Consider the following 21,604-nt stretch of genomic DNA (forward strand, 5'->3'; position numbering starts at 1 on the left):
GTCTTCAGGCTGGGTTGGGGTAAGGCCTGGGCCTCCTTCCTCAGAGCCTTCGTAGTGGTAATATCATCATTAGAACCTTCTTACGATGTATCTAGGAGCCGAGGTGTTTCCCATAGCCTTCGTTAGTAAGGTGGCTCTTAAAAACCTTTGCACATCTACAAGTGCTTTCTTTTCCCTTCCACTTCATTTTATTCATAGAAGATCTCTGCTCAACATAGCCTAAACATCTTGATTCTATTTGTCTGACTGACTGCTGATTACTTCAGAATGAAGTTGACTACAAATACAAAGTTGCCTAATTATTTATTTGCAATTGTTACAAACAAGTGAAGGGCAAAATTATGCTTCAAATGAAAACCAAGATGACTGCATTGGGCTACATTGGTCTATCAAATGCACTGAAATACACAAGAATAGAGCTATATACAGTACAGGGAGTACCAGTACCAGACCAATGTGTAGGGGTACAGTGTATTTGAGGTAGATATGTAAATGGAAGCAGGGTAAAGTGACTAGGCTTCAGGATAGACAATAATAAGAGTAAGAATAAAAAAACAGTGTAGCAGCAACAAATTATGAGTGTAGAAATGTGTGTGTGTGTAATGTGTATGTGTGTTTGTTGTTGGTATGAGTGTCTGTGTTATGTGTGCGCATGTGAATGTGTATGGGTTTTGTGTGGGAGTGTCAATGTAGTGTGTGTGTGAGTGTGTAAATATTGTTTAGTGAGCGTGCGTATGGTCAGTGCAAGATAGAGTCAGTGCAGATAGTTCAGGTACCACTAATTGATTATTTACCAGTCTGGCTTTTTAGCAGTCTTATGGCTTGGGGGTAGAAGCTGTCTCGAAGCCTGTTGGTCCAAGAGCCGATGCTCCGGTACCGTTTGTCGGACAGTAGCTAAGTGAACAGTCTATGGCTTGGGTGGCTGGAGTCTCTGACAATTTTTCGGGCCTTCATCTGACATCGCCTGATACAGAGGTCTTGGATGGCAGGGAGCTCAGCCCCAAGCGGTGATGAAGCCAGTCAAGATACAGTGGGGAGAAGTATTTGATACACTGACGATTTTGCAGGTTTCCCTACTTACAAAGCATGTAGAGGTCTGTAATTTTTATCATAGGTACACTTCAACTGTGAGAGACGGAATCTAAAAATAAAATCCAGAAAATCACATTGTATGATTTTTAAGTAATTAAAAGTAATTATTGGCATTTTATTGCATGACATAAGTATTTGATCACCTACCAACCAGTAAGAATTCCAGCTCTCAAAGACCTGTTAGTTTTTCTTTAAGAAGCCCTCCTTTTCTCCACTCATTGCCTGTATTAACTGCACCTGTTTGAACTCGTTACCTGTATAAAAGACACCTGTCCACACACTTAATCAAACAGACTCCAACCTCTCCACAATGGCCAAGACCAGAGAGCTGTGTAAGGACAACGGGATGCAATTGTAGACCTGCACAAAGTTGGGATGGGCTACAGGACAATAGGCAAGCAGCTTGGTGAGAAGGCAACAACTGTTGGCACAATTATTCGAAAATGGAAGAAGTTCAAGATGACGGTCAATCACCCTCCGTCTGGGGCTCCATGCAAGATCTCACCTTGTGGGGCATCAATGATCATGAGGAAGGTGAGGGATCAGCCCAGAACTACACAGCAGGACCTGGTCAATGACCCGAAGAGAGCTGGGACCACAGTCTCAAAGAAAACCATTAGTAACACACTACGCCGTCATGGATTAAAATCCTGCAGCGCACGCAAGGTCCCCCCTGCTCAAGCCAGCGCATGTCCAGGCCCGTCTGAAGTTTGCCAATGACCATCTGGATGATCCAGAGGAGGAATGGGAGAAGGTCATGTGGTCTGATGAGACAAAAATAGAGCTTTTGGTCTAAACTCCACTCGCCCTGGTTGGAGGAAGAAGAAGGATGAGTACAACCCCAAGAACACCATCCCAACCGTGAAGCATGGAGGTGGAAACATCATTCTTTGGGGATGCTTTTCTGGAAAGGGGACAGGACGACTGCACCGTATTGAGTGGAGGATGGATGGGGCCATGTATCGCGAGATCTTGGCCAACAACCTCCTTCCCTCAGTAAGAGCATTGAAGATGGGTCATGGCTTGGTCTTCCAGCATGACAACGATCCGAAACACACAGCCAGGGCAACTAAGGAGTGGCTCCGTAAGAAGCATCTCAAGGTCCTGGAGTGGCCTAGCCAGTCTCCAGACCTGAGCCCAATAGAAAATCTTTGGAGGGAGCTGAAAGTCCGTATTGCCCAGCGACAGCCCCGAAACCTGAAGGATCTGGAGACTGTCTGTATGGAGGAGTGGGCCAAAATCCCTGCTGCAGTGTGTGCAAACCTGGTCAAGAACTACAGGAAACGTATGATCTCTGTAATTGCAAACAAAGTTTTCTCTACTAAATTTTAAGTTCTGCTTTTCTGATGTATCAAATACTTATGTCATGCAATAAAATGCAAATTAATTACTTAAAAATCATACAATGTGATTTTCTGGAGTTTTGTTTTAGATTCCGTCTCTCACAGTTGAAGTGTACCTATGATAAAAATGACAGACCTCTACATGCTTTGTAAGTGAGAAACACTGCCAATTTTGCAGGTTATCAAATACTTGTTCTCCCCACTGTATAGATAGATGCAGTTGTGGGTTAACAGGGAGTACAGGAGGGGACCAAGCACACACCCCTGAGGGGCCCCCGTGTTGAGGGTCAGTGTGATGGAGTTATTGTTACCTACCCTCACCACCTGGGGCTGGCCCGTCGGCAAGTCCAGAATCCAGTTGCAGAGGGAGGGGTTCAGTCCCAAGCTTGGTGATGAGCTTGGAGGGGACTATGTTGTTGAAAGCTGAGCTGTAGTCTATGAACAGCATTCTCGCAGAGTTATTTCCCCTCTTGTCCAGGTGGGAGAGGGCAGTGTGAAGTGCAATTAAGATTGTGTCATCTGTGGCTCTGTTGGGGAGGTATGCAAATTGGAGTGGGTCTAGGGTGTCTGGGATGATATAGGCTTTTTCAATCATATTGAAATCAATTTCATGTTCAATGAATTGAGTTCTATTTTGCAAATAGGTTACTGTCTGTAATTTTAGCCTCAATGTGTTTCATGATGTGTGACAACGTGCGCAATGATAGGCCCAATCTGTGATTTAGTGCATTATTATTATTGGGTAATCACAATAAGCCCCCTCAATAGCCTATTTGCAGCCATAGGTGGAAATATGTTGCTAGGATCTAATCCATCTTTAGTATTGTGGAAGAATTCTAATGTTAAGGTAAGATTTGAATGGAGAAAGCTGATCCGAGAGCAGCGCTGCTTTTCTTTCGATACTATCAGTATCGACACATGGTCTAACGACGCACTTAGCCAACCTTCTTCACACTATGTGCTTGTTTGGGAAACACTTTTAAAAAGTTGGTTCGTAAATAGCGACGCATCTGGTACGATCATCGTAATGCTTAAGTTAGTTACAAGGCAAGTGGGAAACGAGGCCCTGGACATTTCTGGTGATGGCTGGCTCTGTTTTCACAGTTCTCTATTCTTCTTTTTTTTTTTATTGTGTTCTACTTGGTGTGTGTGATACCTATTTACGGGTGAGAAATGACAGATCTCTTAATGTTGCCAGGGCGACCAATGCCATGGCAACACAGATGATATCAGGTGTGTGCGTTTCAACCACCTACGTCTCTGCTGGCTGCAACGCCCTCTTTTATTCTCCCTCTTGCTCACTCTCTCCCCCATATTGCCCCAGGTTATTGTGCATCACTCATCTCTGTTACAGAGATGAGTGACCCAACACACGCCTTTGTCTAACCAAGACAGAAGTGTGCGTGTGTGCTGGATGGTAGATGTCTGTCTATCATCACTGGACAGCCCAACAGACAGACACACACACACATTGACCAGACCTTTTCAAACCGTTTCTATTTCAAACCTTTTCACACAGTGTGCACAACACTTCATTCACTTTCACTCACAGCTAAGTTGTATCTGCATGTAAGGGGATTCTGAAAGTGTACTCCCTGATAAAGGCAGATAACAAGCCCGAAACATGTTTTTAAATACAGTATTTCTACCTAAATAAATAAATAAATAAAGGCATTTTAAATCAATTTGTTCAGCCTTTTGTTTTTCCTCAAGAGTGCCTTGAAGGGAAAAGGCCCACAACAAAATGTTCTACATTTGTTTTACTAAGTGGTGGCCATTATCCCCTTTGTTTTTCTGAATTATTTTTAAGTCAACGTTAAAGAACAGTGTGATTGTGCAAGGTCGTTTTTTTAAAAATGGGCACAGGAACATTGTGGTCTTAGCCTACATTTGATACTATCACTGTAATAAGCAAGCATTGCTTTATCCATTTTCTGGAACATTGTGTCTATTTCCATAGATAAAAATAATTGTATGTGTCCTTTTATTGCTGAGGGGAAATACAGGCAACATCGTCCAACAAAAAGAATTGGTTGTCAAAATCATCCCACCATTTGATGAACCACTTCTGCTGTTTGATAGATGCCTGAAACTCATATAACGACAGCAAATGTGTTGATTACAACATAGCAGTGATTCACCTGAGAGGCCCAGAGTGACAGACTACAGTAGATTACTACTGCAGCATCACACACAAACACACACACAAGCTCACACACACACGCACACACATACACTCAGACCTAGGATAACTGTAGTTTAACTATGCTTTGTGGAAGGTAACTATTTTTAGTGGCGAACAAATAGTTACTTTGGAGCTGACTACAACTATTTGAATACAGATCCCCAAAAAGCACTACTTTTTAAAACTATTTGAATACAGATCTGAGAATGCAACTACTTTATTTTTGTTTATATTTGAATACAGATCTCAGGAAGTGACCACTTTTCAGAAACTATTGGATTGGATACCTTCAACTAATGCCAGGGCTGTATCTGGAACTGCATGTTGAAAACATAAATACAATGAATAGAGCACCCACAATGTCCTATGCTATTCAAATCTATCTCACAGTAAATTTGATCTGCACAATACATTTCTATCTAAACATTCTGTAAATGCCCATTCTCCTTAAAACCTCTTCAGGATTGGTGGGTCCCTCATGGGACGGTTGAGCTAATGTAGGCTAATGCGATTAGCATGAGGTTGTAAGTAAGAAGAACATTTCCCAGGACATAGACAAATCTGATATTGGCAGAAAGCTTAAATTCCTGAACTGTCCAATTTACAGTAGCTATTACAGTGAAATAATAACATGCTATTGTTTGAGGAGTTAAGTTATTAATAAACCAGTTAGGCACACTTGGGCAGTCTTGATACAAAAGTTTGAACAGAAATGCAATGGTTCATTGGATCAGTCTAAAACCTTGCACATACACTGCTGCCATCTAGTGGCCAATAACTAAATTGCACATTGGCTGGAATAATACATTATGGCTTTTCCCTTGCATTTCAAAGATGATGGTACAAAAAAATTACAAAAAAGCATGTTTTTTTTATTGTATTATCTTTTACCAGATCTATTGTGTTATATTCTCCTACATTCATTTCACATTTACACAAACTTCAAAGGGTTTCCTTTCAAAATGGTATCAAGAATATGCATATCCTTGCTTCAGGTCCTGAGCTATTGGCAGTTAGATTTGGGTATGTCAGTTTTGGTGAACATTTTTAAAAAGGGGCAGATCCTTAATGTCCATTGCCCCAGGTAATCAAGTCAAACCGTTTAACCAATGGTATTTTGTACAGATAATAAGTATAAATAAGTTGTGATGCTCAACAAATGTATTACTTTTTCAACATGCCACCGAAAAAGTCAAAAGCTGCAATTAAATGTATGATACCTGAAAATACTGCAGAGAAATTCAAAGTAATTTGCAAACAGCAATTTGTTCCTAGAAAGATCTCATACTTGCATACTTCTCGCGCCCCCAGGGGTACGCGCAATGCCGTCGGGGTATGCCAAATAAAAATGCGATGACATTTTTAACAGTCCATTTATTTTTTCCAACTGGGCTATACATTTGGGTGAGTTTTTTTTGTTGCCAGAGTAGCCTCGTTTTACTGCCAAAAATCTAATTAATCTATCTGCTTTTCAGCGAAATAACAACACAATGTCAAATACAGGTAGCCTAGTCAAATAATTAACATCCAATCACATTTAGCGTTACTCTCTCGTGGGAATGGTCCATATGTAGCCAAACGTAGCTGCTGCTCATGTTGGTATCTGTACTGATGGCGCAAAAGCCATGACAGGGAGACATAGTGGAGTGGTAACGTGCATGCAAGCAGTTGCTCCCGACGCCACGTGGGTACACTGCAGCATCCACCAAGAGACTCTTGCTGCCAAGGGAATGCCTGACATCTTGAAAGACGTTTTGGACACTACAGTGAAAATGGTGAACTTTGTTTATTAAAGCAAGGCCTCTGAACTTTTGTGTATTTTCTGCACTATGCAATGATATAGGAAGCGACCATGTAACGCTTTTACAACATACAGAAAGAAGTCATCTGTTTATCAAGGGGCAGAGTATTGACACTATTTTGGAATTGAGAGATGAGCTTAAAGTTTTCTTTACTGACGATAATTTTCACTTGTCTGACGCTTGCATGATGGCGAGTTTCTCACATGACTGGCCTATCTGGGTGATTTTATTTCTTGCCTGAATGATCTGAATCAAGGATTACATCTCCGCAACTATATTTTATGATTAAGAAGTTGGAGCTCTTCTCTGTCTGCATTAACAAGGACTACACACAGGTCTTTCCATCATCGTATGATCTTTTTGTGTGCAAATTAACTCAAGCTTACGGACGATGTCAAATGTGATTTGGCAAAGCACCTGAGTGAGTTGCATGCGCAATTACGCAGGTACTTTCCCCGAAACGGATGACACAAAGAACTGGATTCCTTATCCCTTTCATGCCTTGCCTCCAGTCCACACCAATATCTGAACAAGCGGTTCTGTGAAAATTGAATTTAGTCAGAAACCACTGTCAGATTTCTGGATTGGGCTGCGCTCAGAGTATCCTGCCTTGGCAAATTGTGCTGTTAAGACACTGATGCCCTTTGCAACCACGTACCTATGTGAGAGTGGATTATCAAGCCTCACGAGTATGAAAACTAAATACAGGCACAAACTGTGTGTGGAAAATTATTAAAGACTGAGACTCTCCAATACAACCTAACATTGCAGAGTCATGTGCATCCTTTCAAGCACACCCTTCTCATTAACCTGTGGTGAATTATTCACAATTTTCGATGAATAAATAAGGTTTTATATGTAAGATGGTGAAATAAAGAGCAAAATTATTGATTATTATTATATTATTATTTATGCCCTGGTCCTATAAGAGCTCGTTGTCACTTCCCACGATCCGGGTTGTGAATGTCCATTGCCCCAGGTAATCAAGTCAAACCAATTATATTTTGTATAGATAATTAAAAATAAGTTGTGATTCGCAACTACTATACACACACACAAAATAATGGTTATATATAGTGTCAAATAAGGGTTATTTGGCTTGTAACCATAGCAGATCCCTTTTTCGTAATATACTATGTTTTTTATAACCTTGCTGTTAGTAGATCGCAAAGCATAATACAACTGAGCTAACGTTTGGAAATGACAAGTTAACTTTCTCATCCATAGACTAAAAATGCATATCAAGGGCGCTGTTGGCTCACATCTGAAGACGAGGGGACATTTAGGACGTCTTCTATTGTGGATCGCTAAAATGATCACAATTCCTCAATTCAAATATTATGGCGACACTATCTATACCAACGATTGTTTGGTATGGCTTATAAACAACAACAACAAAAATAAAGAATTACATCGGGCAGTTTGGAAAAAACGAATCCCCTCCGAATCGTTATCTGGAATAACAGACATTCTGGGATAATATAGTTACATAATCAACGTTCTGTACTAATACTCGTTCCGTGCGAATATGGGCTTATTATCGATAATGACCGATGATCAAGTCATGACAATCCTTTTTTTAATCCAATCAGATATGACAAACAATCAAACATTCAGTTAACGAATTGATAACAACAGACAAGCAAGCTTTTCTAGTCGTGACAATTCATACGAACTAACCCCTTGGAGCGCAGGATGGCGTCACCCGATGTTTTTCATTAGCGTGACGAAATGCGGAGCGAGGTTTGGTTTGGCACCGTGCGCACGCGGCTGCTGTAGGTCTGGTATATAAACGGAGCGCAGGTCAGGGCCATGGACAATCTGCTGCTGGTCACTGCTTGGCGGACAACAAAACGACAACTAGCGTTTACAATCAGCAACTTCTTGAGTTAGAAAGGCTGTATATTGTTTCTCCCTCTGTCAGATCGAATACTAAAAACCAACGGCGATGAACAGCCATTGTAACGGGACCGGGAAGCAGCTGGTGACAGATTTCTACTATAATAACGGTTTCAGTGAGTTGAGCCTCGAGACCAAGAAGACCACCGTACAGCAGCGGAAACAGCATGAGACGTCCGGTAAAGATGCTGAGGATGAGTCCCGGTTACCGGCACTCGAAGCAGCGTACAGCAGCATCTTGCGGGGTCTCGGGGAGGACACGGACCGGCAGGGGCTCCTGAGGACGCCTCTAAGAGCCGCCAAGGCAATGCAGTTCCTTACCAAGGGATACCACGAGGACGTGTACGGTAAGACCCGGTGGGACTCAGTATTTGGTCGATTAATAGTTGGGGGGAATATGCTAAAAGTAAAGGGCACATCCAACTTGAATATCAGTACCCTGTTTTTGCCATCAATTTCAAAAGCTGATGCAAAAGCAATGCAAACCTATAGGCCTATAGGTTTTTGTTTTTGGTGCAGAAACAAAATAAGAATACATTTATCAAAGATGAGCAGCAGGAGAGTGCCAAACGTAGGATAGAGAGAGAATAGAGAGCTAGGAACACATTCCTTCCTACACTGTAAATTGTAAAAAAAAAACATTTGTTGAAAACAAATATATGATTCGCTGCCAACTGTTATTTGATTATTAGTTCAGCTGCCTACTTCTTTAAACACTCAATTTACTTTTCCCCTTTGGTTAAACCTAATAAATACAAACTTTTTATAAATACATATATATATATTTTTTGTTTGTTATATATATATATTTTTTGTAATACTTTTTAAATTTATTTATTCATATATAGATATGTATATATATATAGATATACATATATATATCTATATATAAATAAATAAATACACTTTTTATTTAAAAAAAAATATATATATATATATATATATATATATATATATATATATATATATATGTATTTATAAAAAGTTTGTATATATTACAGTTGAAGTCGGAAGTTTACATACACTTACATTGGAGTCATTACAACTCCTTTTTCAACCACTCCACAAATTTCTTGCTAACAAACTATAGTTTTGGCAAGTCGGTTAGGACATCTACTTTGTGCATGACACAACATTTTCCAACAATTGCTTACAGACCGATTATTTCACATACAATTACAGTGGGTCAGAAGTTTACATACACTAAGTTGACTGTGCCTTTAAACAGCTTGGAAAATTCTAGAAAATTATGTCATGGCTTCTGATAGACTTGAAATCATTTGAGGTGTACCACAGGTGTACCTGTGGAGATATTTCAAGGCCTACCTTCAAACTCCGTGCCTCTTTACTTGACATCATGGGAAAATCAAAAGAAATAGGCCAAGACCTCAGAAAAAAAAATTGTAGACCTCCACAAGTCTTGTTCATGCTTGGGAGCAATTTCCAAATGCCTGAAGGTACCACGTTCATCTGTACAAACAATAGTTCGCAAGTATAAACACCATGGGACCACGCAGCCGTCTCTTAGAAATGAACGTACTTTGGTGCAAAAAGTGCAAATAAATCCCAGAACAACCACAAAGGACCTTGTGAAGATGCTGGAGGAAACAGGTACAAAAGTATCTATATCCACAGTAAAACAGGTCCTATATCAACATAACCTGAAAGACCGCTCAGCAAGGGAGAAGCCACTGCTCCAAAACCGCCATAAAAAAGCCAGACTACTGTTTGCAACTGCATTTTGGAGAAATGTCCTCTGGTCTGCTGAAACTAAAATAGAACTGTTTGGCCATGATGACCATCGTTATGTTTGGAGGAAAAAAGGGGATGCTTGCAAGCCGAAGAGCACCATCCCAACCATGAAGCACGGGGGTGGCAGCATCATGTTGTGGGGGTGCTTTGCTGCAGTAGGGACTGGTGCACTTCACAAAATAGATGGCATCATGAGCAAGGAAAATTATGTTGATATATTGAAGCAACATCTCAAGACATCAGTCAGGAAGTTAAAGCTTGGTCGCAAATGGGTCTTCCAAATGGACAATGACCCCAAACATACTTCCAAAGTTTTGGCAAAATGGTTTAAGGACAACATTGTCAAGGTATTGGAGTGGCCGTCACAAAGCCCTGACCTCAATAGTATATAAAATGTGTGGGCAGAACTGAAAAGCGTGTGTGAGCAAGGAGGCCTTCACCCAACTTATTGTGGAAAGCTTGTGGAAGGCTACTTGAAATGTTTGACATAGGTTATACTAAATTAGTGTATGGGTTAAAGCTGAAATAAATAATTCTATCAACTATTATTCTGACATTTCACATTCTTATAATAAAGTGGTAATCCTAACTGACCTAAAACAGGGCATTTTTACTAGGATTGAATGTCAGGAATTGTGAAAAACTGAGTTTAAATGTATTTGGCTAAGGTGTATGTAAACTTCTGACTTCAACTGTGTATATACAACTGTGGGTCTAATCCTGAATGCTGATTGGTTAAAACCACATTCCAGCCTGTGTCTATTCCGCAAGTTAACACACACTGCCTATTTACTCTGACTGAGCAATCCACTGTCTCATCAACCCACTATAAAAAAAACATCTAGAAATGATCTCACATTTCTTTTAGACTAACATTTAGATTTCAACAGCGGAGATTTGTATCAACATTGCAACATAAATGTCACTAGAAAACAGCTTAAACAAACGCAAATGCAGGTACTTTTCTGTTATTTTGGCAGCACTCTTTGACGAGACTAAGTTAGCCATAGTTGGCTAGCTAGCAAGCAAGGGATAAGAACATTGCCAGCCAGTATGGCAATGGAACATTTAGAACGAACGACTAGGTCGCGTCCATAGATGTAGAACAAAAAAAAACAGGCAAACCGAACCAACAGAACGAACGACGAACCAGTTTGGGACTATATCTTGTGGAAGGATGAAATAGTATGAATTAATACATTTTTTAAAAAAGGAATGAAAATATATCAATAATTATTTGAATATGTTGGTAACCCGTTGTATAAAAGTGATAATGCCTTCAAGCCGGTGTTTGGAAGATATATTGGCTGGTCCTCACCCTCGACAACACCCATGCCAATATATCCTCCAAACACCGGTTTCTCAGGCATTATCACTTAAATATACATACAAACCATTTAAAAAAAATGTTGTACCAAGTTGATTTTTCACTTTGGAATCACCTATACAAGGTTATTTAATTGGGTAATAAGCAATTCAACAATATCCTGTTAATCAAGATATTACTTTAGATAAACACTTTCTGTACATAAGACATTCACATTAACTGTCTACAATTTCGTAACCAAATGATGACCACCTCATTATGAGCGATGGCAGTACTTAGGCAGATATCAGTGCTGGCAGTGAACATATAAAGTAGTACATAAAAAAATAAACATATTACCTTGAATTACATTTACTCTCACGGGTGGACTAAAACAACAAACCAAAAGCCAGGCCCACAATAGGCCACGCCTTCAACTCTTCTGATAGGCTGCCATCGCAAGATTGCACCCACCATCATGCAATGCGAATATGCATGAGATGTTGAAAGCAATTTAGAAGCTTTCCTATCATTAAAAAAATCACATTGATCTGTCAAATTCGTTTTTTGATTTCTGACAAATTGAATAGAATAGGTTTAATGAACCACAGCGTAATTTTGGATTGTACACATCAGAAAAAGCACTTCAGCTGAATGAAAGTGCTATCCCACTTTTTACAGTGTTTATGTTTCTCTCAAATCTTGAACAATATATTTTTGGATCCAAATTACATAATTGAATTGAACTCAACAGCTATATGCATAATTTGTTATTTATCTCGTTATCAGGCAGTTGCGTGGGTTAATCGAAACCTAACTTTTAGTTATGTGTTAACACGATTTCCAATTCTCATCAAGACAGATGTTGCTGTTAGCGCTAAAGCCGGTGACTCGTGCTTATCGGTCCTGGCTGTAGGAGCTCGCCAAAACCGCGTGCGTCGTCTTTATCCGCGTGTGGTGCGGTTATATAATCTGACAATTTTTAACCTGTAATCTAAGAATGTGTGTGTGTGTTGGTGTTATGTCATTGATACGTATTTTCGTTCACGATCCGTTTTCTTGTAATTAGAATAGAGCAGTCTCTTGTTTGTATGGTCTAAATCAGGGGTGTCAAACATACAGCCTTTTTCAGTGCGCCCCCCCCCCCCCCCCAGACCTAGTTGAAGACCAAATGCTGCCTCGGAGGCAAAATGAGTTTGACACCCCTGGTCTAAGTCTTTCCCCACCTCCAACCACCTGTTACTCAACTGTAGACCAGAGGTTGAACAATACTGATAGGCTTTTATAACAATTTGATGAACTTTCTCTCTTTCTCGCTCTCTCTACAGACATCCTGAATGATGCCATATTTGACGAGGACCATGACGAGATAGTGATAGTAAAAGACATTGAAATGTTCTCTCTTTGTGAACACCACCTTGTACCCTTTTTTGGCAGGGTAAGACTGGGGCTCTAAAGACAGAAAGTGGGGTGGGGAGTGGCTGACAGAGAATAGCAGAGCAAAGAATGGTAGAGAGAGAGAGTGTGTTCTGTTGGAAAGAGAGTATGGGGGGGGGGTTATTGGGTTCTTTGTCCTGGATAGGGAGCAATGGGACACACTCACATGCGCGCATACACACGCACGCACACACACACACACACACACACACACACACAGAGTTGGTTTAGCACACAGTAGCTTTGATGCCAGTCTGGTGTTGTGTGTCGAGTTTACAAACAGTATGAAGATGCTGTATGTGTGCTGAGCAGGTCACATTTGAAACTCTGCTCTGGTTGTTTGAACTCTGACCTGTATTTCTACTCTGTTGCATTGACCCAGGTACATATCGGATACCTGCCAAATAAGAAGGTGGTCGGGCTTAGCAAGCTGGCTAGGTGAGTATACAGTACAAACACACACACACAACTGACACACAGTCCATACGTAGTGTGTGTATTGGAGAAGCTGGTTGGCTCATGACAGGGGCAGGGAATGGTCGGGCTACCCGAGTGTGTGTGTGTTAGTGCTGGGTGGCTGAGTTCTTCTGTTATTTCAGTTCTTTGACCTGGAGGCTTAGACTGTAAGCCCTACTGCTAATATCCTGTCTCACCCCAGACACACACACACACACACACACACACACACACACACACAATACCCAGACCTAGCCGCTCCCAGACCATGAGAAAATCCCTCCAGACCAGTGGGAATCATTCTTCTATTATCACAGGCTCTCTCTGTCTCTCCCTTGTCCTCCCTCCCTGTCTCTATTTCTCTCCCCATACTTTATAGCCCTTCAACCCTTTTGTATATTTCACTCCAAACATGCACATTGATCAGATCTTGCCTAACAATTTCAGATAATGTTTTGGCAGGCAGTGAATGATTGACAGATTGATAGAGTGATCGACAGGTTGATAGAATGATTGACAGATTGTGTATCGGGTCATCTCTCTATTTATGAAGACATTAATCATTATCAAACCTGATCACCAATTAGCTATATGTTTGATGGTATTCTACTGTATTATATTATTGTTCTGTGTGTGTGTGTGTGTGCGTGCGTGCGTCAGTGGAGGCTGTTGGGAGGGGGTATAGGAGAACAAGCTCTGTGTAATGGCTGGAATAGAATAAATGTAAACGGGATCAAACATATTGGAAACCACGTTTGACTCCGTTCCATTTTTTTCTTTCTCCCAGCCGTTACACAGAGCACGTCCTCCTATAGCTCATTCCACCAGCCTCCACTGGTGTGTGTATGTTCTTACTGTGATAGTAACTGTTTGTTTGTTGTGTGTGTCTGTAGGATTGTTGAGATGTACAGTCGGAGGCTCCAAGGTAAGAATGGCAGAGGGCTTACTCAAATATACATACACAGTACGCATACTGTAGTTCAAAGGACATACACGAAACATTACTGTAAGAAATAGGCAACATTCTGTGCGTGTTCCCCTCCCCAGTCCAGGAGCGTCTGACCAAGCAGATTGCCATGGCGATATCAGAAGCTCTACAGCCAGCTGGTGTGGCTGTGGTTATAGAGGCAGCGTGAGTACTACACACTCTCACCACCTCTGAATGTTTATTAGGTGCTTGAAGTTCCAGACTTAAAAATCACATGTTAATCATGAGAGTAAAGCGGGGCATTCTTGTGTTGGCTTGTATTTCATAATGTGTTCCAGGCACATGTGTATGGTGATGCGTGGGGTTCAGAAGATGAACAGTCGAACTGTGACCAGCTGCATGTTGGGGGTGTTCAGAGAAGATCCAAAGACTCGAGAAGAGTTCCTACGACTCACCAAGACTGCTTAGCAACCATCTCTGACCCCTGACCTCTAGCCCCTGCCCTGACCCTGTAAAGCACATGTTCTAGGGTAGAGTTCCTAAGACTACTCCATACACCTCACAGAAGCCTTATATACACAAAAGGCAATGCAGGCTATAATTATGAGAGGCTATAATTATGGTGCCTTCAGCTAACCTCAGCTAGAAAACCTGACAGTCTTAAAACATGATCTCTACTGTATAGAAAGGTATATATATACACTAGTTATAAGCACTAGATATGACTAGTTAAGACTGAGATTTATTGTGATACTGCGAGCAGGAAAGTGCCCTACCTCTTACCTTTTTTAATGCAACTCATGAACCAGGTTTCCACTCAACATTTTTACGTGAGTAAAGTACATGTCGGATAAAAAATGTCACAACAGACCTGATGGAAATAGAAAATTTGGCGGTAAACTTTCCAAATGTCGACAAAACAAAATACGCTAGACAAGGTGGTGTCTTTTTGTGGCTGTAAAAATAATTATATGAGGAGTTGCGGTGGGAAATGCCTTTATGCGCAAATATTGATAGAATAACCATATTATCTAAAGTACATTTGGAGTCACGCAATATGTTGTGTGGTACTCCCACTACGTCTCAGGAAATCATGCAGTTTATTAGGCTACAGATAAAATAAGTAATGAAATTCACTCCTTTATATTAAATATCAAGGCTTATTCTTGTGATATGACCAGAGTGGGCACATACCGGATATAACCTAGCAGTTTTGTGACAAGCATCAGTAGAGTTGAAAATGCAATGGAAACCCATTTAACTTGTATTCTTTTTACTTGTATATTTAACCGCAAAAGTTATTTTTATGTGCACTACGTCATCATGCACAGCCTTTTATCCACAACAAGTACATTTGATGGAAATACATCTCTGGTGGGAAAATGTGCATATTGTTTATATGCAGATTTTTGAATATTCACATGAAAATCTGTCACACCGATCGGGTGGAACCTAGTTACTGTCATCAAGTTGCACTTTTTTAGGACCTCTTATTTTACCTACAGAATGTAGAAACAAGCCGTTTTCACATATGTAGACACTGGTATGGTGCTGGAGATTTGTATTTTTTTACTTACTTAACCTTTCTTTTGACAGGGAGTCAATGTTAAGGCCGAGGTCTCTTTTCCAGATGAGCCCTGTTTAGCACAACAATACACATTAAACTACAAAACAATTAAATACATGTTATTATACACAAAAGAAAAACACAATCATAAAAAAACAGACATTCTTCAGTAAAAAGGTTCCGGAACAACCATCTGAAATGCTCTAGAGGTATCAATTCCTCCAAGTTTGAAGTGGATTGTATGTAGATCATTCCACACTTAAGGTGCAAGGAAATTAAAGGCTGATTTACCTAATTCTAAAAGCCAAAGGAATCTCCAGAGTTAACCAACCCTGTGAATGGGTTTGATAACCTTTCATTTATAGACATAATGACTGAGGGTGAAAAGTGGTGGAATGTCCCTTTTTAAAGGGACAATCTGCAGTCACTACATACATTTTTGGACTTGTAAAATTAATTATTTTTACCCATTGATTCTTGAGAAATATAACTTATATGCCTAATGAGCTTAGTTCAACTGTTACACCCAATCAGAACCCAACATATATGCTTGATTTACTCAAATGTTTGTAAATATAAACAAACACTGTATAGTCTCAAAACAACCTCTTAAGGATCTGCCCCCTTTTTTCAATTTTCACCTTAAATGACATACCCAAATCTAACTGTCTGTAGCTCAGGCCCTGAAGCAAGGAAATGCATATTCTTGGTACCATTTGAAAGGAAACACTTTAAAGTTTGTGGAAATGTGAAAAGAATATAGGACAATAACACATTAGATCTGGTAAAAGATCATGCAAGAGAAAGGCCATAGTGTATTATTCCAGCCCAGGTGCAATTTAGATTTTTTCCCCCCACTAGATGGCAGCAGTGTATGTGCAACGTTTTAGACTGATCCAATGAACCATTGTATTTCTGTTCAAACTTTTGTGTCAAGATTGTCCAAATGTGCCTAATTTGTTTATTAATAACTTTTCATGTTCAAAACTGTGCACTCTCAAACAATAGCATGGTATTATTTCACTGTAATAGCTACTGTAAATTGGACAGTACAGTTAAATTAACAAGAATTTAAGCTTTCTGCCAATGTCAGATATGTCTATGTCCTGGGAAATGTTCTTGTTACTTACAACCCCATGCTAATCGCAATAGCCTATGTTAGCTCAACCGTCCCGCAGGGGACCCACCAATCCTGAAGATTTATTTTAAAACTATAATTGTGATATCGTGGATGGTCAGTCCTTGCATACATAGCTCGGTCTATACATTTTTAGAGCGGTTTGATTTATCCAGCCCCATCCCTCATCTTTTTACCAAAAGTTATTTTTCCAACAGCAGATTAGCCTGTTAAGACTCCATAATGTTTCATCTGTATGTAAAATAAAGGAAAATATCTGTAACCAACATTTGAAAAAAAGTGTATTTCAGCACTGGTCAGCAAAAGCATCTCTACAGTTTATAAGCCAACAGGTGTTCTAGATCTATATTTCCTAGTATGTGTCTAACAGTGTTTTACTCTGTCTATGTTGCCATTTGTTTTCATGAATCATCATTATGTTGTGTGTTCTCTCAATTAAACTAGATCACCACAATAGAGTGGCTCTTTGTTTCTTTGTAATGGGCTGGGTGTGTGTTTGCTGGGGTAGAGCCTGAGGGGAGACGGTGCCTTTAAATGTCAGTGGGCAGCTGCAATGACTCAGCCAACCTCTGTTCTCCTGCCGCGTTCACATGCTAGTCAGAACTCTGACATTTCAGACTTGCTAACTGGTTGAAGTTGTACACGTGCCATTGTACACGTGCCACGTTCAACCAGTTAGCATGTCGAACATTTCAGAGTTTCCAAGTTCCGACTAGCACGTGAACACGGCATCTAACCTGAATCCTGGGTCACACAGGAAGTTACAGCATGCCGTGTCACATCATGATGATGTCAGAGGTTCTAAACCAATCACTGCAGCGTGTACAGGTGACCGAACGATACAGAGAACAGGGTCGTGACTTGTCTTCAAGCTTATTGAATAAGAGCATGTACAACAAACAGACATTTGTTGGAATGTTTTGGTCTGAGACAAAACAAAGATGATGAATAATAATTTAATTGCCATTACATATGTATTATATTAATACACTCAAAAACATGACACTTGATATAATTTCCAATGAATTGATAAAAGGAAACTCCTGTATCAGAGCAGGTTTGACACGACCGGAGAGAAGCCATCAGTCCAGGTATTAAAACTAAAAGTAGTCTCGGATTTGGTGTGTGGAACAGTACTGGCCACTTATTGCAGAGGGTTATAGGATCTGTACAATAGGGAGGGCTCCATCACACACACACACACACACACACACACACACACACACACACACGAGAGAGCTGGAAAGAGTAAGAACCCTTTGACTGTATCTCTGCTACGAGAGATTTAGACAGGGTCAAAGCAAGCCTGCTACACAATAAAGCGGTCATTTCTCGTGCCCACCTTCCTTCCCCTTTCCCTCCTTTTCTTTCTCACTCCTCCCCTTCTTTCTCTGGTTATACTGGTGGCCTGTCAGAAGACTATCAGACGGAGGTCTGCTTGTAGTTCTTGGTGTCCAAAACCTTCTTCCCACACATGGCACAGATCCCTAAGAGAGAGTGAGAGAAAAAGGGGGAGAGAAGGGAGATTGTGAACATTATTACATCTTCACTGAATGACAATTTGCTTCTTAGAGAGTGTTGTGGAAATATTGAATCAAATATTTGTCAGATACCGGAACTTGTAAATTCAAATAGACTTTATTACAAAGTAACAGAAGCCGAGCAATTCCATGGAACAAGTTCATTTTCTTGTTACATTCAAGCTTTATAGGTTTCCAACTTCAAATAACACACATGGTCATTCCCCTCTATGTAGATGATTAACTCCCCCTGGCCTTGAGCCACCATTATCTTCCTGTCCCAATAATTGTTTGTTAATGCCCACATCTGCTCAGTTTAGATTATATTGGTGGCGGCGCCATAGTGTTAATACAAATAAATAATAAATTTATTGCATATATACTTTCTTAATATAACTTATTTTCTAATATTACTTGATTAGTACAAACATATGTTCTTATTACAGATACATGGCTTTTGGTGCCTATATTAATTAAGGTACACATTTTTTGCTTCAGTTCTGTTTTTACATATCTAGTGATTAACTCCATGTTGACCCAGTCTGTACACTCCCATGGATTCTGCTTCCGTTCTGTTTTTACATGTCCAATGGTTAACTCTTTGTTTATCCTGCTCTGTCCATTCACCTGAGCTCAGCCTTTATCCTGCTTACACATGTCTATTAATTAACCCTATGTTTTCTGTCTCAATACTTCTGGGAAAACAGTCTAGATACTGGAACATCAAACATTGTCATGGATTTTCACCTACAAGAGCAACCAAAATGGCAGACAAGATGGGGTGTGTAGTAGTGATGCGCGGGTCAGCTGTTTGTTCATCCACACCGCCCGACTATATGTGATAAACTGAAAATCTGAGGTCCGCCCCCGACCCTAACCCGCAAATATAGAAAATGCGCTGTACAGTCAGAGATGCGCTAACTATTTTTTGACAGGGGGTGCAGGTTGTTGCTTTTTTAAAGCCCAATTAAAGACACGATTCTGCTTATAATTTCCGGCATTTTGGTAGGCTATTTGTTAGTCAACTTGTTTAGATACATGCAGCTTCTCATCTGTAATTACTTGTTGCCCTAGAAGACTAAATAAACCCTTGCTCACCAGAAAATGTCATAAATCGATAGAATGAATGCATCAATCTAGTTAGATTTTTAATGCATCTAGTTGACATTGGTAACGTTCGCTTTCATCTCTGCTTCTCTCCTGCAGCAAAGGCATTTAGGGAACGGGGAGAAAATGCAAAAATGGGAATGATTTTGTGTGTAAAATTGACAAATGACATCAGTTTGACTGGTTTTAATAGAATTAAAAGCTGTGAAAACAACCCAACATGTTTCTGATAAGATTTCCCTTCAGCTTGGATGCATATTTTATCAGCTGCTGATAAAGATAGCACCTTTACAGACGGTCCCTAATCGCGCATTCATTCTCTCAAGATGCTGTAAGAAATATATAATACTTCTGCAGGAGTTAGTATTATAATAGGCTATGTGAGAGGTTATAGACCTACAGTCAGTGTCCAGATTTCAGTTAGGACTACTATTCCATTTAACCCATCTGAACTTTTCAGTTATATTGATGTCCCATATTTGAAGTCCCTGTCGAATATCTATAGCGCCTCACAATCAACATATTTCCCAAACATTAGGCTACTGTTCTGGCCCTCCCTTCTCTTTATTTTCAACTCTCCATTTTGCAGCTTTTCTCTTATTGAATTAAACTACGACATTGTCCTTTTTGCCTCAGTGGATCAACTTTAATTTTTTCTGCCCAAGTTCCCAAAAGCATTTGGCAATTGGTGTGTATTTGGCAAGTGTACAGTTAGTGCGTAAGCCTAATTCAGGGCCTAACGCCTGATAAATATAATTAGAATAAAAACCTCAATGTAGCCTATAGAATTGTACAAGTATACATTTTTATTTTACCTTTATTTAACTAGGCAAGTCAGTTAAGAACAAATTCTTATTTTCAATGACGGCCTAGGAACAGTGGTTTAACTGCCTGTTCAGGGGCAGAACGATAGATTTGTACCTTGTCAGCTCGGGGATTTGAACTTGCAACCTTCCGGTTACTAGTCCAACGCTCTAACCACTAGGCTACCCTGCCGCCGCATTTATGGATTTTTAATGCATTGTTTTCTCTTTATACATCGCGCCCACCCTTCATCCACACAATATTTTATGACCCCAAACCCGCTCGACCCGCACATATAACCCTGGGGGCTGCAGGTTATGAGTCAACCCACGCATCACTAGTGTGTAGGCAGATATAGTACCTTTCTTGTAGGCACAGCCCTGGCAGTAGTGAGATCCTGATTGGTGAACAGAGCTCTTGCAGATTCGGCAGATGCCAAAGCCCGACTTTCCTGATTTTCCTGGCTTCCCATAAGGATCAAACCTGTTGACAGAATCATATTATCGTAACATTACCATCATCTGACCATATACAACATCAGCTGTCTTACCTAGCCTTCTTAGATGTCAGAACCTTGTTCTCATTCAGCTTCCGCCCACCGCTCTCTACAAACATAATACAGTGTACGGTTGTGAATACATAGTTGTGAATAGTTTGATACTATGTGTAATACACAATTCTGTCTCTATAATACGAGTCCTATATCTACCTGTAGTGTTCCTTGCTCCATCCTTCCAGGTGTCTGGAGTTATCACCCTGCCCAGCTTCTTCTCACCTGAGACAGAAAGAGAAGCAATAGAGGCCGAGGTGAAGAAAGAGAGAAGGAAAGGTCCGAAATAGGAGTAGATGTTGAAAGGAGATGGGGAGAGATGAGAGATAGGAATTCATTGTTAGCTGCAGGACTCACACAAACACTTCCCGTTCGGTCTGTGATACACAATAGGGCATGTTAACTAGGTAACGTTAGACTACACAACAAAACAAGCCTTCTGCAACACAACAGTTAGCTGAGATAAACACAATTAGGCAGCTAGCCAGTTAACGTTAGTTATCTTCTTATAACTTCTAATTATCCAGAACTTACTTACAATTGTCGCAAACCATAGTTTCTTTGTTTTGTACAACACTTTTTGCTAACACCACTAATAAACTGGACCTAAATGTGTAGCTAGTCAGTTGTAAACGTCCTGTTTCCGTTTTCAACCTCTGGGACCTCAGAACCTGATTGGTTGGTTTCGCAGGAGTGGTAAACCGTTATTGGTTGACAA

At 40.3% G+C, this 21,604-nt stretch overlaps 2 protein-coding genes across 2 annotated transcripts; one reads left to right on the plus strand and one right to left on the minus strand.

The window, feature by feature from the left end:
* The first annotated feature begins 8,228 nt into the window (after nucleotides 1–8,228).
* On the plus strand, nucleotides 8,229–17,361 carry gch2 (GTP cyclohydrolase 2). The gene is made up of 6 exons (XM_029684756.2): nucleotides 8,229–8,668; nucleotides 12,708–12,817; nucleotides 13,199–13,254; nucleotides 14,166–14,197; nucleotides 14,320–14,404; nucleotides 14,539–17,361. Exons 1-6 carry the CDS (start codon nucleotides 8,371–8,373, stop codon nucleotides 14,666–14,668), a joined length of 711 nt encoding a protein of 236 aa, XP_029540616.1. The 5' UTR covers nucleotides 8,229–8,370; the 3' UTR covers nucleotides 14,669–17,361.
* A 486-nt stretch (nucleotides 17,362–17,847) lies between these two features.
* On the minus strand, nucleotides 17,848–21,536 carry LOC115144071 (cysteine-rich PDZ-binding protein-like). Its single transcript, XM_029684757.2, has 5 exons — nucleotides 21,425–21,536; nucleotides 21,046–21,111; nucleotides 20,887–20,941; nucleotides 20,698–20,819; nucleotides 17,848–18,392 (listed from the first exon to the last, which is right to left on the minus strand). Exons 1-5 carry the CDS (start codon nucleotides 21,438–21,440, stop codon nucleotides 18,328–18,330), a joined length of 324 nt encoding a protein of 107 aa, XP_029540617.1. The 5' UTR covers nucleotides 21,441–21,536; the 3' UTR covers nucleotides 17,848–18,327.
* Nucleotides 21,537–21,604: the final 68 nt, after the last annotated feature.

This window comes from Oncorhynchus nerka, linkage group LG16 (assembly GCF_034236695.1).
Source record: "Oncorhynchus nerka isolate Pitt River linkage group LG16, Oner_Uvic_2.0, whole genome shotgun sequence".
Classification (NCBI taxonomy): Eukaryota; Metazoa; Chordata; class Actinopteri; order Salmoniformes; family Salmonidae; genus Oncorhynchus; species Oncorhynchus nerka.